Source organism: Macaca mulatta, chromosome 13, assembly GCF_049350105.2.
Source record: "Macaca mulatta isolate MMU2019108-1 chromosome 13, T2T-MMU8v2.0, whole genome shotgun sequence".
In the NCBI taxonomy this organism is placed as follows: Eukaryota; Metazoa; Chordata; class Mammalia; order Primates; family Cercopithecidae; genus Macaca; species Macaca mulatta.
Genome location: NC_133418.1, coordinates 18,337,592 through 18,360,515, shown reverse-complemented (window position 1 = coordinate 18,360,515; position 22,924 = coordinate 18,337,592). Strand labels below are relative to the sequence as shown.

The 22,924-nt window shown below is 41.3% G+C and overlaps 2 protein-coding genes across 2 annotated transcripts; both read right to left on the bottom strand.

Annotated features, from left to right (window-relative positions):
* Positions 1-375: 375 nt before the first annotated feature.
* On the bottom strand, positions 376-5,623 carry LOC144333942 (beta-defensin 109-like). Its single transcript, XM_077960202.1, has 2 exons — positions 5,566-5,623; positions 376-581 (listed from the first exon to the last, which is right to left on the bottom strand). The coding sequence occupies exons 1-2, from the start codon at positions 5,621-5,623 to the stop codon at positions 376-378; spliced, it is 264 nt and encodes an 87-aa protein (XP_077816328.1).
* A 12,606-nt stretch (positions 5,624-18,229) lies between these two features.
* On the bottom strand, positions 18,230-21,280 carry LOC144333941 (protein FAM90A5-like). The gene is made up of 4 exons (XM_077960201.1): positions 21,103-21,280; positions 20,416-20,615; positions 19,848-19,956; positions 18,230-19,192 (listed from the first exon to the last, which is right to left on the bottom strand). Exons 1-4 carry the CDS (start codon positions 21,220-21,222, stop codon positions 18,230-18,232), a joined length of 1,392 nt encoding a protein of 463 aa, XP_077816327.1. The 5' UTR covers positions 21,223-21,280.
* Positions 21,281-22,924: the final 1,644 nt, after the last annotated feature.

Here is a 22,924-nt window from a genome sequence, read left to right as displayed (position 1 = left end):
GCTTCTTTCAAATGGTCTGTGGCTTATTTCAATTTTCCTGTTAAGTTCCTGTGTTGCTTCTTGAAAGAAAGTTCAGTGTGAATCTCTACACACCATTTTGTCTTTCCAAGTGCAAGAGGCAGGCTAACAATGCCTTCAATCCACCATCTTGGAAAACAAAAGTAACAGTTTTCTCATTTTTAAAGGTTTTGTTAAGATCTGTTAATGACTCACAAAGAAATAGTATTGGGTATATTTGAAATTAGTATTTATTCATTTATGTTGATAAGTGAAAACACAAGATGGTTATCAAGATGGAAGTACTTAATATGTATATTTCAATATTCTTAGATGCAAATAACTTCACTTTTGATGTATTTTTATTTTACATCAGTTTCATTTCAACTTAGGTTTAAGGGGTTCTTGATAATCTGACATGATAAGTGGTGTTGGAATTGGCATTAAAATCCACCATGCTCTACAGCACTTCATCCTTCTTCGGCAGGCACCAATTTGATCTTCTACTACTTTGCAGACATCTCTTCTGCAAACACCAGACCAATTGAGACAATGACCTTCAGCAGCACCCAAACCACCTCTTACTGCAGGAAAGAAGATCCAGTGAGCTAGTCCACAAATGGAATGTAAATCCATAAACACTCTTCAGTAACAGAATACATTTAGTATGAGCATTTCTATGTGGGAGCTTTTGAAATGGTTGCTGCTCATATGTCAGAGACACATGCAGATTAAGAAAGGTAGTAGTTCCGATCCTGGTTTGGCACAACAGTCACGGTATTTTTGGTGGGGGAAAAGGGATGTGGGAGGGGATGGCACATCTTCATCTTTTCCTCTGGGTTTTCTCTCAGAAACGGCTGTTGCTTACTGCGGGGCAAAAATGCCAGTGTCTTCTGCCAGAGAGGGTTACTGAGGGCCATAGTGGTTCCACCTTGTGGCTGATACTGATAGTCCCTTTCTGCTTTTTTCGTTCCTAGCCAGAAAAGATGTTTCTGCTGTCTCAGGTATGCCGATTTCAGGAGTTGTTTTTTCTATATGGCTATTCGTTTTTTTTTTTTTTTTTTTTTTTTTTTTTTTTTTTTCTTTCACTCTTTCTCTCTCTCTCTCTCTTTTTTTTTTTTTTTTTTGGCTTCACTGTGTTGCTGTAGTTTCTTAAGTGGTCCCTTGAACCCTCCCAGCGCTATTTTGGTTTGTACATAACTATCTATAAATTTTTTCTTGGGGGAAGTGTAGAGTTAAAGGCTGGTATGTCCTGCTTTTGCTCCCCCGAGTGATTTTATTCCCCCAAGCTAATATTTCAGGCTTTCAATTTATTCGTGCTTTCATCTGTTCAAACAAGTGGAAATTACTTTTTCTCTCCACATTTAGATTTGCTCTCTCTACTTTAATTGCTACTAGTGTCTTAGTCATAGGATAGATTAGTTAGAAAAAAGTATATTTTTGACATTATAAATGATCCTTTCAATTTGTGTCTAAAACTGGAAAATATTAGAAAACTTGACATTTATTATTGTGTCCAGACCAGTATTTCCTCCAGATAACGTTTATTAAAACAAAGATAATTTAATGAAGATCTCTCTAATGGTAAAGCTGGTGGCTTTGTGCTATTATAATATCCTTAAAGTGACAGTCTGGTGGAAAGACCAACTAAAGCAAGGGTTAGGAGAAAAACAGTTATTACTTTCATTTTGGTCTCACTCTGCATTAAGAGTTTTCATTGTGTCAAAGATTTATTATTCATTAAGTAGCCTAATGTTCATTTAATAATAAATGGATCCTATTAAATATGATTTTTAAAATTATAATCACATTACTTTTATTCACATCTGTCTACTGATGCCATTCACAGATGAGAATGGTATAACATTATTTTATTTTTTTCATTTTGCCACATCTTTATTTACTTAGGTTTATGCTGTATCGAACAATGTATGTGTGGGAGTAATGGGTGATTCAGGAATGCATGAGGGGGAGGTTTAAGCTCTTTAACTTTGAACAATTAAAATTAGCAATATAATGTTGAAATACATGCATAACACTCAAGTGATACTTTCAAAATAGTGTATATTTCCTCTGTTTATTTGTAGCTTTTAAACCCAGCTAGAAGTATTCTATTTCTTTTAGGCACCATAAGTCTGAAAGTCTGTAGTGAAAGCTACGAGTAGTAAATGATGCTAATTCATGTACTCCCACCTGTGGAAGAATTGAATGTCTTAGATAAAAAAAGATGGTGCAATTGGTGTACCAAGTATCTTAGAATATAATTTGGTGGTGGTTTTTCTGTTTCTGTAGCAGAGTAACATATATACTATATCCAAGTCATCAAGTTATTTAAATATGCCTTTAAACAGGGAGAACTGAAAATAATACTGTGAATCCTGGTAAGCATTTAAAAATAATGAGGAGAATATTGCCTTTATGAAGTCAAAATTTATCTGAATACAACCCATATAGCAATTTCATAGCAAAACACTTCCTTTAATCCTATTTAAGTCAGAAGGAAAAGAATTCCCACTGTCAATGCTGTATTGATATAGTTCTAAAAGTTTTGAACAATGAAACATATTGTAAGAAGAGAAGTCAGAGGGGATTTGAGCCCATTGTTTTTCCTCTCCTTCTATACCTCCCAACATACCATTGGAATGTTGTAACATTTTGAAGAATCTATAGTAGTGTCGCAAATCATAGAATACTATGAATGCATCTGAATCTGAGATATCCCCAAAAGATACAAAATAGGTGTGACTAGAATGAAAGAAAGATTTAGGCTTTTGGCCATGACTGCAAGTGAGCTGCTCTCAAGTGACTGCTGCTATAGAACATATATATAGTAGAGGATCTCTTTGAAACATTTCTATCCCTGAAAATGGTTAGGCAAGTTCTTAAAATATCTCCTCTTTCAAACACAAAAATAGTCTGTGAACTGGAGCTTGAGCAGTGGGCACTTTGTATTGGATAACTGATGGAGGGGGGTGAGGGTTTCCCAGATCTTCTGGGAAGATCTGCTATGATCAGTAATGCTAATGATGGTACTACTGACTCTGGGGCCATCAGAAGTTCCAGTTTGTTAATGCTGAAACTTCTATATTGAGTTAAAGCATTGGGTCGGCTTCACAGAGGAAGTCTGGATAATAGCATTCTCATTTCAGACCATAAAATGATGTCAGGTTAAGGATGAACAATGAGTTCAGTATTAAAAATGATCAGGTAAGCAAGACACCATGAATAAAAGTTAATGAAATGAATAGCATATCTAGACCCTTTAAAACTAGATGTATTGAAATCGTCAATGTGGAGAAATAATTAAGCAGGTATGTATCAATTGTTTAAAGAAACAATCTACTATTACAAAGATGTAAAAACAATAGTAAGACAATATAGATGATAGAAAAAACGGGCAGGTCTGGCTGGGCGTGGTGGCTCATGCCTGTAATCCCAGCATTTTGGGAGGCCAAGATGGGTGGATCACGAGGTCAGGAGTTCAAGACCAGCATGCCCAAGATGGTGAAACCTTGTCTCTACTAAAAAATATATATATAAAAATTAGCCGAACATGGTGGCAGGTGCCTGTAGTCCCAGCTACTCAGGAGGCTGAGATAGAAGAATCGCTTGAACCCGGGAGTTGGAGGTTGCAGTGAGCCAAGATCGCACCACTGCACTCCAGCCTGGGCAACAGAGCGAGACTCCACCTCCAAAAAAAAAAAAAAAAAAAAAAAAAAAAAAAAAAAAAAAAGGCAGGTCTGAAACAAAAAATAATTTAAAAATAAATGCAAGTTATTAATGATATATTAGACACAGGTAAGAGGATAACTAGTGAAGAAAAAAATGTTTAAATGATATACCCAGAATGTAGCATGGAAACACAAGGTCTAACATTTATTTAATTCAAATATGGGGGGAGAGAAGTGTAAAAGGATTCACCATTTCAAGAGATTCTCAAAAAGAAATTAAGAAAAGGTATAAATCCATTGATTCAAACAATATATTTCTAACAGATGATATAAAAATAAACTCACTTTAGTTAAATTATAAAACATTAAAACCAAACACCAGACCATACAAACATTGAAAAAAGGATAATTTATAATGAAATAATATTTATCTGATTATTATAGTAAAGCAAAAACTAAAAATGAGTAAACTAGTATCAACAAATGTCGAGAGCAAATAACTGTTAATATAGAATTGGGTACTCAGTAATGCCGTCTTTCCAGATCAAAAATCACAATATGAAATTGACAGAGAAAAATGAAAATTGTTCACTACCAAGAGATCCGCAGCAAATAAAATTTCAAAGGCTACATATCAGAAAGAAAGAATTTAACCCAAAAGCTGATATTAGAGTCAACTTGGAATTCCATAAATATCACTGAACTGATGATAATAGTAACACTTTCTGACACGTGGGGATTCTGAAAAGAAGTGAACTTTTACTTTTGTTTAGAATTTAGAAAGTTATAGAAAAATGCTCTTGCCCTGACAAAGAGAATAAGCTGGATAAACTATAGATGATAGATTTCATTTTAAAACACAGAACTGAGGTCTCAAAAAAAGCTAATTAACTTAAATTCAGAGTGATGAAGCCCTGCTGAAAAAAGAACGGATCCACAGATGCTTTGTGCCTAGCTGAGTTGCAGCAGCAGAAGCAGGAGGAAGCTGCCCTTGGTGGAGATAACAAGGAAACAAGTGAATCTCCAGCAAATGTTGAAAGGCTGAGTGTGGGCTTGTGATAGTTTAGCATCATCAGTAGGGGCCCAAACACACTCACTCTCACTCACTCTCCCTCACTAATGCTTGCTTGCTTTCTTTCTTTCTTTCTTTCTTTCTTTCTTTCTTTCTTTCTTTCTTTCTTTCTTTCTTTCTTTCTTTCTTTTTTCTTTCTTTTTTCTTTCTTTCTTTCTTTCTTTCTTTCTTCTTTCTTTCTTTTCTTTCTTTCTCTTTCTTTCTTTCTTTCTTTCTTTCTTTCTCTCTCCTTCCTTCCTTCCTTCCTTCCTTCCTTCCTTCCTTCCTTCCTTCCTTCCTTCTTTCCTTCCTTCCTCCCTCCCTCCCTTCCTTCCTGTCTCTCTCTCTCTCTCTTTCTTTCTTTGGAGTCTCACTCTGTCGCCTAGGCTGGAGTGCAATGGCGCGATCTTGTCTCACTGCAACCTCTGCAAATATAATAATAAATGCTGCTGAAATTCAATCCTGTCAGATCTAACTGCCTGCATATAAATTTCCAGGTCCCACAAAGACATCTCATTGAGGTCACATTCTGTTGTATTCTTACTTTGTATCTTGAGATGCCTTGGTGGGACATGGAAATTTATATGTAGGCAGTTTGATCTGACAGGATTGAATTTCAGCAGCATCCATTATTATATACACTCACTAGATCAAAAAACACGGATGGAATCTTATCAACAGGAGCTACTGCTAAATGAGTCTCTTTTCTATTTTTCCCTATTATTATCCTAGTGAAGCTGTAAATATTAGGTTCTTGAACTCACAGGACTGATTCTAGGATCTTGTCTGTCCAGGGATATAGCCTTCTAATCTGCAGAACCTTGTAGTAATCAGCTACTAACTTACCTGAGGATAAAAGAATTGAAAAAAGAAGGAGAATAAGAAGAAGCAAATGGAGTCTCATGGCTGAAGGGCCAGCATCAATGTAGGTTGAGCCTGGAGTCTCTGGACATCGTGGGTCTGGGCCTTTTTATGATGCTGTCTGAGTCTGTGATTTGTTCTTGGTTAGTAGAGCCTAACGAAAAGAGAATAACTAAATCTCCCACAAGAAACTTCCAGGGACACACAAGTACATAAATGTGGTGATATCTCAATGGATGAGAAAGCAGGTGAATGCTGTTTATTTCCAAAAGACTCAGGATGTCTTATTGTCACCTGCTTTCTTTATTATTTTCAACATACACATGCAATAGTCATTGCTCTTACTTTAAGTATAAAGTATTGTTTGCCAGGCAATATAGTAGGAACTGAAGTAAAATTGTTATACAAAAACTGTACGTAATTAATGGATATAGTTTGGCAAATTTGCACATAGATATTACTCTTGTTACCACAACCAATATCCAGGTAATAATATATCCATCACCTCCAAGTGTTTCCTACGTCCCTTTATTGTTGTTGTTGTTGTCAGAACCCCTAAGATCGACCCTTTTAACAAATTGTTAAATACAAAATACCTCAGTAATAACTATAGGTACTATGTTTTAGAGCCTATCTTTGTAATTGACAAATTTTGCATAGCTTTAACCCTTGAACAATAACTCCCCATATTGCTCTTTCCCACTCAATAAAATACCAAACTTTTTAAAAGCACATTCTATGTAATCCACTTTATGAAGCTTTTTCTAACATTCTTTTGTCTGCTCCCCCTCAGTAAAGGGAACAACTAATATAACAATTACCTATTTTGGATTTTTGTGTCTCTTACATATATTCCTGCATGAACCCATGTAACACTTTATCTCCCATTATCTTAATATGAAGTAAAATAAAACTTGAAATGATTTTAAAAATGAAATCACAGAAGGGCTTTGTAAAAGTATGATGTGCCATTGCTTAGTTGTAAGAATTCAAGTGACATTAGGGGTTTTAAAACATCTTTTGTTTTGATTTGTTCTTTGCTTGTAAACCTTGTGTCTTGCATATTGTGGGCACAGTGTCTTTCCCAGCTATTTGCTTGGGGAAGATCAGTTAGAGTTACAATGAACATCAAAGGCTATCTTGTCTAGTGACTTACCTTCCAGATGAGGAAATGAGCTGAGGGAAAGGAAGAAACTTGCCCAAGATCACCCAGTGATCAAGTGAGGAAGGTGATAGGGCCAGCACTAACGCTTGGTATTCTGAGCCTCATTCTAGTTTCCACTCTTGCCCCTTCTCTGTTTCCTCCTCTCTTCCCCAGCCTTCTAAAGAAAACTTTGCAGTTCTGCTGCAATGTCTACCTAAGGACATCCTGAGGAGACCCCACTTTTCATTAGACTGCTTTTTTAAGCACTGTCCTGCATTTTCTTCTTCAGTCTTGTTGTATCCCATTTTTGGCGATAAGTAATGCTTCTGCTGTGCTGTTCTATCCAATTAGTTTTTTACTATTTTCATTGAGTGAAAATTAAAACAACAAAAAACATGAGTTTATCTAAATTTGAAAGTTTTAAAACTTGATTAAAATTTCCTGGAGATATGGATGTAAGACATATATTTTAAAATATTTTTCATTTTCAAAATTAAAAATCAAACCTATATATTTAGCCAGGGTGACTACTTGATAACTACTAATCAGATAGGTCTTCAGTAATGCCACAAGGTTAATACACTTATAAATCAATTCCCTGGTGTTTTGTGCTACTGAGTTAATACAATTTGATACGGTATCACCTTTAACCAGGCTTTGAGGAGTCACACAAAGGAACAGCACAACAGAACCATAGGGTAGGATGTGTGGGAAAACCGAGATGTAAAACACAGCCTTGACTCTGACATTTACTCCACTGTTGGGAAAAGTACTTCAATTCCTAGGGCCTTAATATTTTCCTGTATAAAACAGGAAAAATAGAGCCATCTTTAACGTTTTGTCAAATCTTGTTGCTGAGTGATTTTATAGTGTCTGCAGCTATCCTCTCTGCTAATCACAACAAGGTTAACTAACTGTTCTTTTGTTTAGGTAAAGATATTTCTGCATTTGTTTACAAATACTTATTCTTCCCTTCCCAAGAAAGGAAACATTTTAAAGATAATTTATAAGATGTTCAGAGTCTCTTACATATCAACCCTTCACAATGTGGTAGAGTAGCTTAACCCCGTCCCTAAGAGTATAGATTCAGATCAGCCTGTTTGTAATTAACCCCCAAACCTATGTGGAGTGTGGTATAGATAATATATTTCAAATACATGAAAAGGCGCATGTGCACACACACACACACACGCACGCACGCACACACACAGACAGTATTACTAAGGCAGAGGTGCAGATGAAAATATTGGATAGACAGCTCAAAACTCTTAGTACTAAAATAATCCTAATAATAACTTTCCTTCCAAAGTCATCACCGACAATCAGATCTCTTAAAGGTTGGTGCCTTAGGTTTTTGAACTTTGTGTAACTTTTGGCTTTCTTATTTGGTTGTATGCTATTTATCTCATAGAAAGAATCTTCTTCTTCATCCTATGCCAGTGCTGTATTGTAGGGGCTTGTGAACGTTTTTCTGGTCTATAGCCATCCAGGTTACTGGCCTCTGGCTTCTTAGGAGCAAGGCCATCACATGCTTTTGTTCTTTGCTTGCTTCCTTGTAAGGGCCCGACATACTTAACAAATATTTGATCAACTGAACTCATTTTCCACCTCCGTTCTCTCCCACTTCAATCTCTCCCTTTTACTTCTTCCAGATTAGTTTTCCTACAGCAAAATGAGAATTGTCCAAAAACTTCCCTTCATCTTTACAACTTGAAGGATTCATTACCCTAAGCAGTCTTTCGAAACTGACTATCACAGACTAGATAAAAAGTCTGGGTTCACCAAGAATAGGCATGTGTGCCATTATATTTTCTGTTGAAAGCTTTGGAAAGTGTCTTTTAGCAAACAACATAAAGCATAGAATTTAACCGTTCCTGACAATGTAAAAGGATCATCCACATTCTCACATGTCCATGGCTACTTTCCTACTCCTTCCCCAACCTTGAAATCCTGAATTCAAAAGAAAACATAAGAAAATAGTATGCCTCATGTAAGGCAACAGGTTGCTTAATCTTTCTTGCCTATACACATTCAAGAGCTCCAGAAAAATTTCTGAGCTACTTAGGATGTCTGATCCTCTTCTTGGGTAAAAGCAGTAAGTCCTACATGTAGTCACCAAAATCATGTCTGTTCAAGGGGTCTTATACCTGTGATTCATGATTGCATGCTAAATGTAGAAGGATATGCTCTGTTGCAGGGCCATGTCTGGTCATTGTTTAAGTTCTACTTTGGAGGACTAGTTGCTGAGAAAGAAGAGGGAATGATAAAATTAGAAATTGGAATAAAACTTAAGGGGAAAAATCAAGTACAAGGGACCAACAGTACTGAGGGGCAATAGGTTGAAGATTTCTTCGATTATTGTAATATTTTCAAGGAGACCCCCATGAATCCTTCCTGGCTGACCCCAACATAGCTTTGGCATAGCCCTTATGCCAAGTGTCTTAGGCTAACTAGCTTTTCCTAAAGAAAATAGAGGAGTTATGGAGAACAATATTTAGTAGAATAATGCCTGATTCTCTTGCTTTTGAGGTCTAGTAACTGCTAGTAAACTTGCCTAATTAATTCACATTAAGAGGTAGAGTAATGAGGGTTTCAAGTACTTGAACCACCACTGACTTCATTTCACGTGAGAGTTCTTATGGAGAGCTAATGAACTATGAGGCTACAGGTCTCTCGGCCAATAAGTCTTCTAGATTTCCTGTGACTCCGTTTTCTGGTCATAGGTGATTTTGCTTTTGCTTTGAGTATTATAGCACCATAAGGTGTCAGACACTCTGCTCTTACCAAGGCTTACACAAAGTTTATCTTGTTATTTGGTAGAGTTTTGCCCATTCAAAAAAAAGAGAGAGAGAGAATGATAAAGAGGAGGACAGCAATCCTCACTGCTGAAGGAAGAAGAAAGCTTGCCTTTATTTCCAGTAGGCAGAAAAAACTTCCGTCTGTAGCTCTCTAGCACCAGTGGAATGTCTTTGTTTGGATAATAAATGTCCTTCCATACCTCATTAGGCATATTCACAGACAGAGATGTATTATGCACGCAAAATCACCTTCATGGGATGACTGAAAGTCCACGTTTTATTGGACACTAAGTTCATTAGAAAGATGTGGGTGCACAGTTTTGACCAGAAAACCTTGTTAAATGGGAACATAAGCTACAAATATTTTGGCAAAAGGTTAACGTTTATGAACAACCAACCATTTATATTAAGTTACAATTAATTAGGCCATGTTGAGAAACCATTTGGTTTAGTTAATGATTAGACATTTTGTTAGTGAACACTTCCCAGACTTTACTAGCCCTGCTAATCCCTGCTTTGCTCCTGGTCTGAACCCCCACAGTGCCTTGTTTATGGTACAGTGCCTACTGCTTGTATGCTAGATTAGTGAATGTCTATTTGCCTCCTCTACTACTGTGTGAGCTTCTTGTTTGCCAGGACAGGGCTATATTCCTCAGAGCTGAGGAGAGAGTTGAATCATGTGGTCATTTATTCTCAAATCCTCTTCAACAAGTGAAGCAAAACAGGACAGTGAAAGGCCACTGCACATGGAAGCAGGAGGTCTGGATTTGAGTTCTGAATCTCTAGATCTGTTACTAACTGGAGGTGTGGATAGAGTCAGGAAAATTTTCTTCCTTAAGTCTTGATAGCACCTATGTAGGTCCAGATCTGTTGGGATTCTCAATAATTACTGTGCATAAAATCAACTGAAAGTTATTTTGCAGTGCAGATTCTTAGCCCCATTCTATGAAATGTTTACTGTTTTATAAATTGATAAATAATTTTTATTAGACAATGTAAATTTCCTTACTTGCACCAGCATACAAAAATATTGAATAATATTAGCAGCAGAATCTTTCAACAAAACAACTATGTATAGCTATTAAACCACTTTGTTTCACTGCTTTTTATTTTCTTTTATTTATCACCATTGTTTTATTTATAAACATTGTTTCTGCTCATAAGGAGTATGTATTCTCTACATGTTTATAAAATTAATGCCTGAATGAAGTTGCTTAAACAAGACAGAAGTTGATTTCTTTGTCACTTAAAATTAACCTGTAGTTACACCATTCAGGGCTAGTACAGATACTTTCTAATATCATTAGGGATGCAGGTCCCTTCCAGGTATCTGCTCTGCTATACTTTAGAAAATACCCCAGATTGGCTGCTAAATTCCCACCTATTATTTCTGAATTCTAGACAGCAGGAAGAAAAAAGGTGTGGGAGAAGGGCAAAGGAACATCTACCCTTCCTTTTTAAATTTTTTAACCAACCTCCCTTAAAAACACTTTGTTGAGATATGATTACATTCAAAAAGCTGTACCTATTTAATGTGTATATCTCAGTGAGTTTGAGGATAAGGATACATTGTGAAAGCATCACTACTATCAAGATTATAAACATAATCATCACCTCCTGAAGTTCTCCCTCCCATTCTAATTATTATTTCTATTAGTAAGAACAATTAACATAAAATTCACCCTCCTATTATATTTTAAGTATGCAATACAGCATTCATAACTATAAGCACTATGCTGTAGATTAGACCTCCTGAACTTATTTATGTTTGTATATCTAAAACTTTGTACTATAATCACACCTACTCATTTGCCTGCACCAGAGCTCCTGGCAACCTCCAGTCAACTCTCTGCTTCTGAGTTTATTTGAGATTTCAAATACAAGTGAAATCATACAATATTTGTCATTCTGTGTTTGGTTTATTTCACATGACTTCGTGCCCTTCAGATCCACCGATGCTGTCACAAATGACAGGGTTTCATTATTATATAATACTGAATAATATTCCATTGTGCGTACATATATATATATAACGTTAATTCATCCGTCCGTGAATGAATGATAACATGTGTGTCTTCTTCATATATCTTGATTATTGTGAACAGAGCTGAAAGGAACATATGAGTGCAGATATCTCTTTCACATAATGATTTCAATGACTTCATATATATATTATATGTTATATATATATAAAAAAAATAAATGGGATTGCTGGAACAAAATGGTATTTTTATTGTTAATTTTTTGAGAAACCTCCATACTATTTTCCAAGATGGCCATACTAATTTACATTTCCACCACCAGTATACAAAGGCTCCCTTTTCTCCACATCCTTACCAACACTTGTTATCATCCATCTTTTTGATAATAGTTATTCTAACAGGTGTGAGGTGATATTTCATGGTAGTTTTCATTTGCATTCCCGTGATGACTAGAGAGGGTAAGAATTGTTTATATATATATATCGTCCATTTGTATCTCTTCTTTTGAGAAATTCCTACTCATATCTGTTAGTTCATTTTAGTTTTTTAATTTTAATTTTATACACAGAGGATACATGTGCAGGTTTGTTCCATGGATGTCTTGTGTGACGCTGAGGTTTAGAGTATGAATGATCTCATCACACACATAGTGAACATAATACCCAATAGACAGTTTTTAAGGCCTTGTACCCAACCCTCCCTCCTCCCTCTAAGAATCTCCGGTGTCTATTGTTTCCATATAAGTGAGAGCTAAGCAATGTATAACCCAATGTTTAGCTCTCACTTATAATGGTGAATATGTAGTATTTGGTTTTCTGTTCCTGCACACAATACCACACTGGGCTAATTTTTGTATTTTTGGTAAAGACGGAGTAGCTTCAGCATGTTGGCCAGTCTGGTCTCAAAATCCTGAGCTCATGTGATCCACCCACCTCACAAAGTGCTGGCATAACAGGCATGAGCCACTGTACCTGGCTTTTCTGAATTTTTTTTAGCTTATATTAGGTTTGTCTGTTCTAGAATTTTGTGCACATTTATTTATATTATAGGACACTTTTTAGCTTAGCTTTCTCCACTCAGGGTGAGAAAGATTATATTGATCCAAGATGTTGATTAATAGAGTTGATCATCCCCCTTTATTGCCCAATATTACTCTATAATATGCGTATAATTTGTTTATCGATTTCCTCTCGGTAGACATTTGAGTTGTTCCCAGATTTTAGCTATTGTTAATAGAACTCAAGGACATTTTTTAAAATAAAAAAATTCAATCCAAAATGTCCTTTCCTTTTGACTCTCCAATATTGTGTCAGGGTTACATTTTTGTTGTCATGAAAATCCAATTACATTGAACAAGATGTGTTTCCAGAATCAAGATTCAGTATATGTGTGGTCTAGCTGTGTCCCAAGAATGTAGCCCTTATTAGTTTTATTAAGCATTTTCCTATATAAATTGAAATCAAGTAGAAGATGCGTTTTTCCACAGTAGGAGACATAGAACAGTTTAGGACTTTGGAGAGATAGCAACTTGCTGCTTGCCTGTGCAACCCACCTCAAAAGATACAACTCCTCCAACTTTTGGTTTCTGGTGACTTGTCCAAACAATTAGATGTGAACTGACCTTATTCCTTACAATACTACAAGTCGGTCTTCTGCACCTGGCCAAATACAGTATAAAATTGATGGGCATACGTTTCTTTTGTTTTCATGCTTTCTATTTAAAGCTATTCTCTTTGGCTGGGCATTATGGCTCATGCTTATAATCCCAGCACTTTGGAAGGTCGAGGTGCAGGGATCACTTGAGACCAGGGGTTTGAGACCAGCCTGGCCAACATAATGAAAGCCGTCTTTCTGAAAAATACAAAAGTTTTCTGGGCATGGTGGCACATGCCTGTAATCCCAGCTACTCAGGAGGCTGAGGCAGGAGAATCGCTTGAACCCAGGAGGCAGAGGTTGCAGTCAGCTGAGATTGCGCCTCTGCATTCCATCCTGGGTGATAGAATTAACCTTCATCTCAAAAAAACAAAAAGCTAATCTGTACTTTTCTTTTGGTGCATAACTATTGTGGGTATGTGAATGTGTATCTGTAGCACCTAGAATAGTGCCTAGCCCATCACTTGTGTTGAAAATTGAGAAAACCTTCTTAATATAACTTTTCCACACTCTAGTTCTGAATTTAAAGACAGAAAAAGATAGGTTAGCAAATATACGTATCAGTTATTTCTATTGACAGATCATTTGGAGAACACGTTTTTGGATGTGGGAGAATAAAGGTCCCTAACTCTCCACCCCAGAAATAATTTTGCTGATACAAAAATCAGTCAGACATGGTGGCACATGCTTATAATCCTAGCTACTTAGGAGGATGAGGTGGGAAAATCACTTGAACCCAGGAGGCAGAGATTGCAGTGAGCCAAGAGTGCCCCATTCCACTCCAGCCTAGGCAACAGAAAAAGACTCTGTCTGAAAGAAAAAAAAAAGTTGTTACTATATAGGAGACAATTTTATTGTCATCTCATTTAAAATTGAAGAGTACATTTGGGTCGAATTCTTATGCCTGCAGAGACATTTGCCTCTGGCTTAAAATCACTGGCTCCAGGAGGAAACTCCACCAGAGGGCATCGTAAGGATTTCATAGTGTCTAAGTCATCTTGGTAATTCTTCAAATAATTCCTGGCAATTCTGTTAGGTCTTGAACTTCACTTACTTCTTATATGTTTAATAAAAAGAAGTTCAAAACCTTGCCATGGCTGTTGAATTCCCACAGGCTTGTCTTCCCCTTAAAATTCATTACATGGTTTGTACTCTTTTGCGAATATAATACATAAGTTTGGAGGTGGATGCTTTCAGCCATTAAGTTCAAAAGTACTGCTACATGGGCCGGGCATAGTGGCTCATACCTCTAATCCTAACCCTTTGGGAGGCCAAGGGGTGCAGATCACAAGATCAGGAGATCGAGACCATCCTAGCCAACATGGTGAAACCACATCTCTACTAAAAATACAAAAATTAGCTGAGTGTGGTAGTGCGCAAGTAGTCCCAGCTACTTGGGAGGCTGAGGCAGGACGATTTCTTGAACCAAGGAGGCGGAGGTTGCAGTGAGCTGAGATCACACTATTGCACCCCAGCCTGGTTATAGATCAAGATTATGTCTAAAAAAAAAAAAAATACTGCTACATGGACATCCATCATTCCGGCATCTCTGCCATAACAGCTGAGTATCGACAATGTCTCTTAGTTTCTTTAACTCCAAATTTGTGTTGTGTCCCTTGGTCTCCTGTCGTACCATAAAGTGTATTATTTACAAAAAGGACAATTTATCTATTGTTATTTCCTCTCAGTATGCTACATCCTTTTAGAATTTAAACATAGTGTCTCCCAACCTGAAATTTGATTTTTAAAAAACCAGAAAAATGTTTTTGGACATCTTTTATTTCCAGCTGTTTTCATCTTCATCTCCTCTCCTGAAGTCAACTGAGGGTAAAGTTCATTCGTCAAAATTTCTCCTCAACTCACAACAACTTCATCCCACTCCAATATGATTTTTGTCCCCATGAATTGATGCACATAATTTTTGCTGGCAGTGGTAATGTCCTAATAAAAAAAATCATGAGATGGCATCAGACTTTACCTTATGTTCTAGCTCAGCAGAATTTGATCCCTGTCTGATAAGGAAACCATATTTTCCCTAGAAACTTTTCACTTTTGTCACAGGTTTGGTTCCCAGGGAGCTGGATATAGATGAAGTTTAGTGTGCAGGATGTTTATTAGGAAGTAATGTCAGGATCCACATCTGTAGAAAGGATTAGAGGGAAGCCTTCTGTGCAAAGGGACAAGTCTAATGGCAACGCAGCCTGACTTTGTCAACTGGCCGCACAGACAGAGCTGTTCAGCTAAGAAGGCCTCCCCTATTTGTCCCAATTGAATCAAATGGCAAAGTCTATGCATCCCTTGCCTCCATTAATAATTGTGTGCTTGCCACTTGTGGAGGGTGAGACTTTGAAGCAGGTGGCTTTCTGTGGCTGAAGAAAACCTTAAATGTGCTGGCAAAGTTTTCCAAAGAGACAGAGAATGGCATCTGCCATGTATGTTGCCCCTTTCCAAAGAGGAAGCAACAAGGATAAAGTCCTCCAATGGCGCTGTATGCAGATGGGTGGACAGTAATATCTGTCCCTCCTGTGACCTAAGAAGAACAAGTGGCAGACATGCAGCCAGGTAGTTAGAGGTGCCACAGTGTTAGGAGATAAACATCTGTCATAAGCAGTGCTTCTTTGAATCAGGTGTGACACAAGTCTTGCATCCCTTGCATGGACTCCTTCCCCGTTATCCTGCTGTCCTACCTCATGAAGGTGAGTGGGGGCTAGGTGGTGGGCAGTCCCAGGACGAGGTACACTTTGCCTGCAGTGTTCCCACATGAGTTCCAAGGTAGCCCAGGTGATCATCCATGAACTTTGTATTTTCCTTATGCTTCTTGTCTTTGCCTTTGAGGAACACGTTTCATTGGACTCTGAGTCCAAACAACTCATGTATCCCTATATCTTCACATTGTCCTTCACCTAAGGGAATCTCTAATCTCTAATGCTTTTGTTTTATTATTACTATCAATATTATAATAATTAACATTGTCGTTATTAACTCCATTGTTGGTTTTCAGTTATTTTTATTCATGGAGTTAATATGAATTATTCTTTTGTGGCTACTTACACCAAGATGAAGATAATGTATTAGTTCAGGAAGAATCTGCATTCTGAAGGTGAATAGAAGTTCACACTACAGATGGGCAGACACATGCCCTCCCAATTCCTGATGGACCTCCTAGTGCCTCCTAGACCTAAGGGGTCTCCTGCAATGCTCCAAGATGCCACCAAGGCAGGGATCTGCTTGTGCATGCCTGAGAGCATTCAGGATGAAGTGAGGCTCTGGAAAAATGCACCAGTTTCCACATAATCCCCAAAAACCTTACAGGTGAACTGGATGCCACAGAAACAGGAGTGGTCATTGACACAACAAAGTCACCAAAATTGTTTTGAAGTCAATTAGGAAACCCAGGAATCACTCTTGCTGCCATTAAGTGGAAGAACAGGAGCCTGTGAATGGCATCCTTGTCCTGCCTGAAACTCCACAGATATTTCTATGTGGCCTCAGGTACCAGGAATCTCCGTGATTTTCAGAAAGGCAGGGACAGCTTATGCCAGCCCATCCCTCTGCAGAATGTGCCCCAGCGGATCAGAGGATGGAACCATCATGGACTGCACAAAGGCTCAAGGCCAGCTTCCCAGACCTGCCTGTGACTCTAGGTAAGTTCTGAGTCCACGTGGGTGCCAAGGAAAGGTTAATGATGACCTGGAAAGATGGGACAAGCAGACACCACCCCTAAACAATCTACAGGATTCTAACTTCAGCAGGAAGCCAAAGACCAGCTCATGCCACACTAGTGCACCTTGAAAACCCCTGAATGCAATGCCGCTCTGCAGAGAATTCAACAAAGAAGTTTTTGCATTCTAGGCTGCATTTTACAGTGCTTCTGGACACGTGATCAGAAATTGAACATTGGTATATCTAACTCTGACATTTTTCACAAAATAGTTTTTTTAAATGAGGTAATATAGACAAAATATAATATAACCATATGTATTATATGCCAAAATATGCTTCACTGGCATCAAGTAGACTCACTTTGAAATACAATCTAGGACAACCTCCATTTTCAGAGTATTTTCTTTTCGAAAGTGAAACTCTCCCACCAAAAACCAACAACATCACAGGCTTTTGCCTCCAACAAACCGACAAAAAACCAATACATTTATTCTACCACTGTGAAATGGACTGCGGTGCAACACATACGTGTGAAACCCCACATGTGGCATCGCCGTGAGCCAAATGGGGACTCGTGGTGTAAGCAACACTCCTCACGTGTTAGTGTGCGTGAGATTCACTTGGCGGAATTTGACTAGGTGCGTGTTGGTAGAGTGGGGCTGAGGTTCTCTTGCCCCTGTGGATGCTTCAGAAGTCACAGGTCCTGCGAAGACCTGCGGTCCCCTCAATCAACTCTGTTTCGGAGACAAAATGACTTGGATTGCTGACAAGTCAAGAAATTTTCAAGCCCTTGGAAAATCAGTTACACACAAACACGGAATGAAAGTCAAAAGAGAGTACGTCATCTTTTTGAGAATTTTATTCACTTCAAAACAAATTAAACACACCTATTTCCAATGGCATTCCAGAGCCCAATTTTCGAGGCTGAGGAAACACCCCAAGAACGCTTTGTGCAGAACGCTTCACAGCGTCCAAAACACTGCTGTCAGGGCGGGGCACAGCTGAAGGCCTGCATCTCTCAGGGTTCCCTAACTGTTCCCTGATTCAGTCATCTAGAGAGCAAATGCACAGTCATTCCCCAGTTTCCTACTGACATCACAGCGGAAGTCTGACTCCCACGCGTCACCGTCACCCAGTTTCTGAGGCAACGAATCATTGGCACAGATGCTTCTGGTGGCGGGTTTCCGGAGCGCCCTGCGAACTACAATGTCCCTCACCAGAATTCGATGAGGCAGAGTCTCTGCATGTGGTCCCTGCCTGGCCTGGGCTCCAACATCCCCAGAAGCACCACAGCTGGGGAGTTTGGGAGTCGCCACACACAGTCTGCTCTCTGCTCTGTGCTCCTTAGTCCCACAGACCCCTCCAAATCACGGGAGCTGGATGCAATGGAGCCCTGGCCACCTGTAGTCTCACTCCAGGTCAGAATCGCTGTCCTCTGAGGAGGAGGAAACCTGAAGGTCCTCATAGAGGACACTCAGGGGGACAGGAACACAGGGAGCCTCAGACTTCTCTGAGACATGACGGCTGTGAGCGAGGAAGGCTCCCGGCTTCTCAGGAGAGGGAAACAAGGGAGCTGTCAGGAGGCTGGAGCTCCACCATCCGTTTTCCAGTCTCCGGAAGAGCATTCTGAGAGGCTGGGCCCCATCGTGGCTGGCCGCTGGGTGATGGGACATGGTGCAGGCCTGGGCAGTAGGCAGGCAAGGTCTGCTGTGCGGAGGCTGCCGGTCGCTGCTGGGCACCTGGGCGGGTGTCCTCCTGCTCATCTGGGGCGACGGACTTGGTCTGAGTTCGGTTGCAGCTGGCGGAGGTTGGAGAGTCTCCGGGGCCCCCAGCTCACCTCCCTGGATGGCATTTTCGGACATCTGGAAGGGACCCATTCTCGGTTTCTTGGGGAAGTTCAGGCAAGCCTGAGTCGGAGCCTGGGAAGGTCTCTTGGCTCCTGGTCTGAAACTGAGATTGGAGCCGAGGCCCAAGCTGTGTGTGTCGGCTGGTGGGCAGGGCTGTGAGGTCACCGCAGGACGTTTGTCTTGTGCCTGGGGGCTGATGACCCGGATCAGGTCGTGGGGCTTGGAGGCAGCCTGGGGAACTTCTCGACGGCCACCCTGAGGCCTGCTGTGTGTCGGCTTCCTCATGACGAGAGGCTCCGGGCCCTGCTGCCTGACTCCAGGCTGAGGGATGTCGGCCACAGCCCCTGTCTGTCGTTCCTTTGGTCGGAGACTTGACGAGGAGCTCAGACTGGCTTTTCTGAGGGGAGACAGTGAAGCCAAGATGGATACCGTGTCAGACATTTTCGTAGCTGAGCCATCAGTGAGGGCACGGTCCACGCGTGGCCTCTTATTACTTGCTTGGACCGGCATTGGCCTGCTTGCAACCTGAAAGAAAGGAGACCACACACGTTAGAAGTTCCTCGGCATCGAGCCAACATGGAAATCAACCACATCCAAAGACAAGGTGTACACAGCAGGAAATTCTTAATACGGTAAGGACAGGCGGTCCTTGGAAGTAGGGACAGATCCTCAAGGTGAGTGCTGATCGGGGCAAGACCCATGAAAAATGCACTCTCGAGCTATGATCTGAGAATGCCATTTTTCTAAAGACTGTGTCTTGGGCATTCACTGGATCAAAGCGCCTCCACTCAGCCTTCCATGAAGTGGGACGGACTAATGCCCTTCTGAAGGCAGGTCGGTGGCTCAAGGGTTCCCAGGACGTCTTTTCTGAAAACATGCATGTTCCTGGGGTGAGCCGCCTCCATGTTTGGGGCCCCTGAGGGACTAATTTCCTCACGCCGCTAGGAAGACGTTGTTGGCAGGCTTGCCATCATTGCACAGAGAGAAAGCAACAGGAAATACGGCATCTTCAGATGCCTTCATCTGGAATCAAATGGACCTGGAAGGATCATGGAGTTCCTGACCCCAAGAAGGCAGGAAGAAGGGTTCCCCGATCCCCTCACACACACGGGAACCTGAAAGGAAATCAACCAGGGTGACCTAGAGGAGAAAAAGACCAGGGGCCCAGGGTGACACTCACCCTCAGATAATCACAAGATTCCATGGATTCTTTTCGATTTGGCGGCAGCTTCTCCGGAGGTGTCCCGGAAAAGATCTGGAGGAGAGCCTTCCTCTGCAGGTCTTGTTGCCTGCAGAAGAGAAAAAGTTCAGGCCCTGCCCCCTGGTTCTCCCCAGGAGACAGGGAGAACCCTGTCTGGGGCCCAGTCCCGTTCTGTGTTTTGTGATACATAAATGGAACTTTTGCGCCCTTTCCGCCTCTGCACCTTCCCTCATGTGCCAACCTTCCCATCCTGCTGGTGGCCCTCTAGGCTTCCCAAGTAAGTACTGTCATTTGGATTCCGTTGCTTTTCCCCCTGTCATGGGGAACCCACACGAAGCGCCCCCGCCTCTCCACCGTCCCTGAATCTCCCAGAGCCAAAGGAGCTCCCGGATGGGGAACCCGGGAGGACACGGAGCTCTGGTCTGTTTCTCTGCAGCGTTCCTTCCCTGTCCCAGAGACGGAAAGGCACAAGGTGTGCGGGTGCAGAGACACTGTGTCCTTAGGTGGCAGTGCCCTAAGGGTGGTGAAAACCCCTCCCACTGCTCACCTTGGTCTCGCTTCCTTCTCTCCCTTTTCCTTGTTCAAGGGCCCAGGGTTCCTTCGAACCTGGGGCTTCCATGGTTTCCGGTTTTCCTTCCCTTCCTTTCTCCCAAAGGTCTGGGGAACCAGGGCTCCGTTCCAGCACTTCATGGGGCACCTGGTACTTCTGGCCGTGTGGCCAAAGGCCCCGCAGTTTTTGCACTTGACCTGTGGGTGGAAAGGAAGTGATGCCAGTGAATGAGCTGAAGCCACAGGCAGTGATCCAATGTCAACATTGAGACGGATTGTGAATTCAGAACTGAGTGAGGATTCCAAAGCGGGGACACCGGCATGGGGGCCCTTAAGTGGCGGGAGGGTTCGGTTACGATGTTCCCTCCCAAAGCCCATGTGACGGAGGAACTCTCAAAGGAAGGACTCAGGGTTCTAGCGGGGACGATCATGAACCCGATGTCCACAACACAGCCCAACCTGGCTACACAGGATTCTGAGTGGAAAGGGAGGTTGCTCCCAAGAGTCTCTCCAGGGACCTGTCGGGCCGGGGAGGAGGTCCCAAGCCAGGCCCACCTTGGATGGGAAAAGCAACCCGGGTGGTGCTGGCAGAACTCTTTGGAATCCAACCCAGTCTCTGAGGACCGTGTGACACTCGCCCCCTCCTCCCCCCTCGATACCCAAAAGATTCCAAGGCTAGACATACCCTGGGATCTTCTTCATCGGGTGGGGGAGCCCTTGGCCCAACTGGGGCCCTCTGCTGCTTCTGGAGGGTCTGGGCTCTCACGAGTCTGTTTGCCCCACTTTTGGGGTCACGACGTGCCATCTTCTTCGTCTCCTGGGCGTTTTATGGCCGCCTTTTTCAGGGGTTGATGGTTGGGTCACCTGAATCACACACAAACACACACAAAGCGATGGTTAGGCACATTGGATATTCACACACCCACAAGAAACCCTCAGCTAATTCCATGACGGTGTGGTCATGAGGAGACCTCACCACCCGTCGGTCAAATCTGTGGATCACAATGTGGTGTGTGCATCCTCAGATATTGTGTGTTCCTCTGCCGTGACTACCCGGTCCAAGAGTAAACTTTGCCTGCCACATGGCCCACGGCCTAGGTATGTGGAGTTGGAGTTGAGATTTCAATCCCAACCAAACAACTGATTCTGGAGACTGGACTTAGGTCTACCACCATTCACTCCAGTAGAAGACACAATGATTCTCTCTCCCCTGAGGGACAAAAGAATAGAAGCTACAGGGCATGGCCGATGTCACCCTTTGGCAGGTCTGCTTGAAGTCAGGGATAAGGGATGCTTCCTATCAGAACTCAAATCACTACTCTTGCCGTTTCATTAGGCAACTTCCAAACACAAATTCATCGAGAGAAGTTATCTCCCTCTCTACCACACTAGCAGGTGATGGTCTTTCCTGCTCTGTCTTTTTGGCTTTAGCTCCAGCCCCTCTTTATTTATTTTTCTGGTATTTTACACACGCCATACGAATTCATCTAAACAAACGCTGAACAAGTGGCATATGAATTTCTTACATGGCTAAAGGGCAAACCACCCCTTTTCCAAAGTTCTTTTTCCATTTACCCACCAATTCAGCATGCTGGAATAAATTTCTTTTTGCATTTCCATCTGGCTCTTATCCCAGGCACAGAGATGGAAATGTTTTCTCGCTTTCTGTTCCAAGAATTACGGGTAAGGAGAACACATCCTACCGCATCAGCGAGCCCCATTGTGATCTGTTTCTTTCACTCTCCTTTGTCTCTTTTCCCCCAACCCCTCAGGGATTGCGTGAAACAACCAGTCGTTCAGGGAAACTAACCTGAAATTACAGGTCTACTTTCTTTCCTCGGCTGGCGCTCAGATGGACAGGTGAGCTGGCGCTCAGATGGGCAGGTGCTGGAGCAGCCCTGCTGGAAGCGGTGCAGCCTTCAGGAAGCCGGAGGAACGGGCAGAGAGGGACCTTTGCTTTCCAGGTTGCCTTTTATACTGCCTCTGGACCCCTGACGCGAAACGGACCCTAACCTAATCAACTTAATCCAATTACATGACCTGGAAAGGTCTATTTGCCCAGCCCACTCTAAGATGATGTTCACTATGGACAGACATTCTAATACCTACCTGTACAGCTGCAAGCTTTGAAGAATAGATGTTTCCCGTCAGGTATGTAGCACTGGTGCAAGTACCCCTGTCTGGTTTTACATCTTTTTTTTTTTTTTTTTTTTTTAAACAAGGTGCTAAAATAGACAGAGTGTAATTGGACCATATTTACTCTATTTCAACGTAGGCCACAGTGTCATCAAGAAGGTACACCTTGACATGCAATCTCGGTCGTTATCCATCTTCAGAGCTTCTCCTTCTTCCCCACAGTAAGTGCGTCAGCAGAAAACCCTGACCACACCCTCACGTGTTTTCTCCTCCAGGAGGCCCTTGGAAACCACCGTGAATTGGACTGTACTGGGAAACCCAGATGAAGAAAGTCAACACCGCTTTGTCCTTCGGTGCCTGGCTCCTTTTTC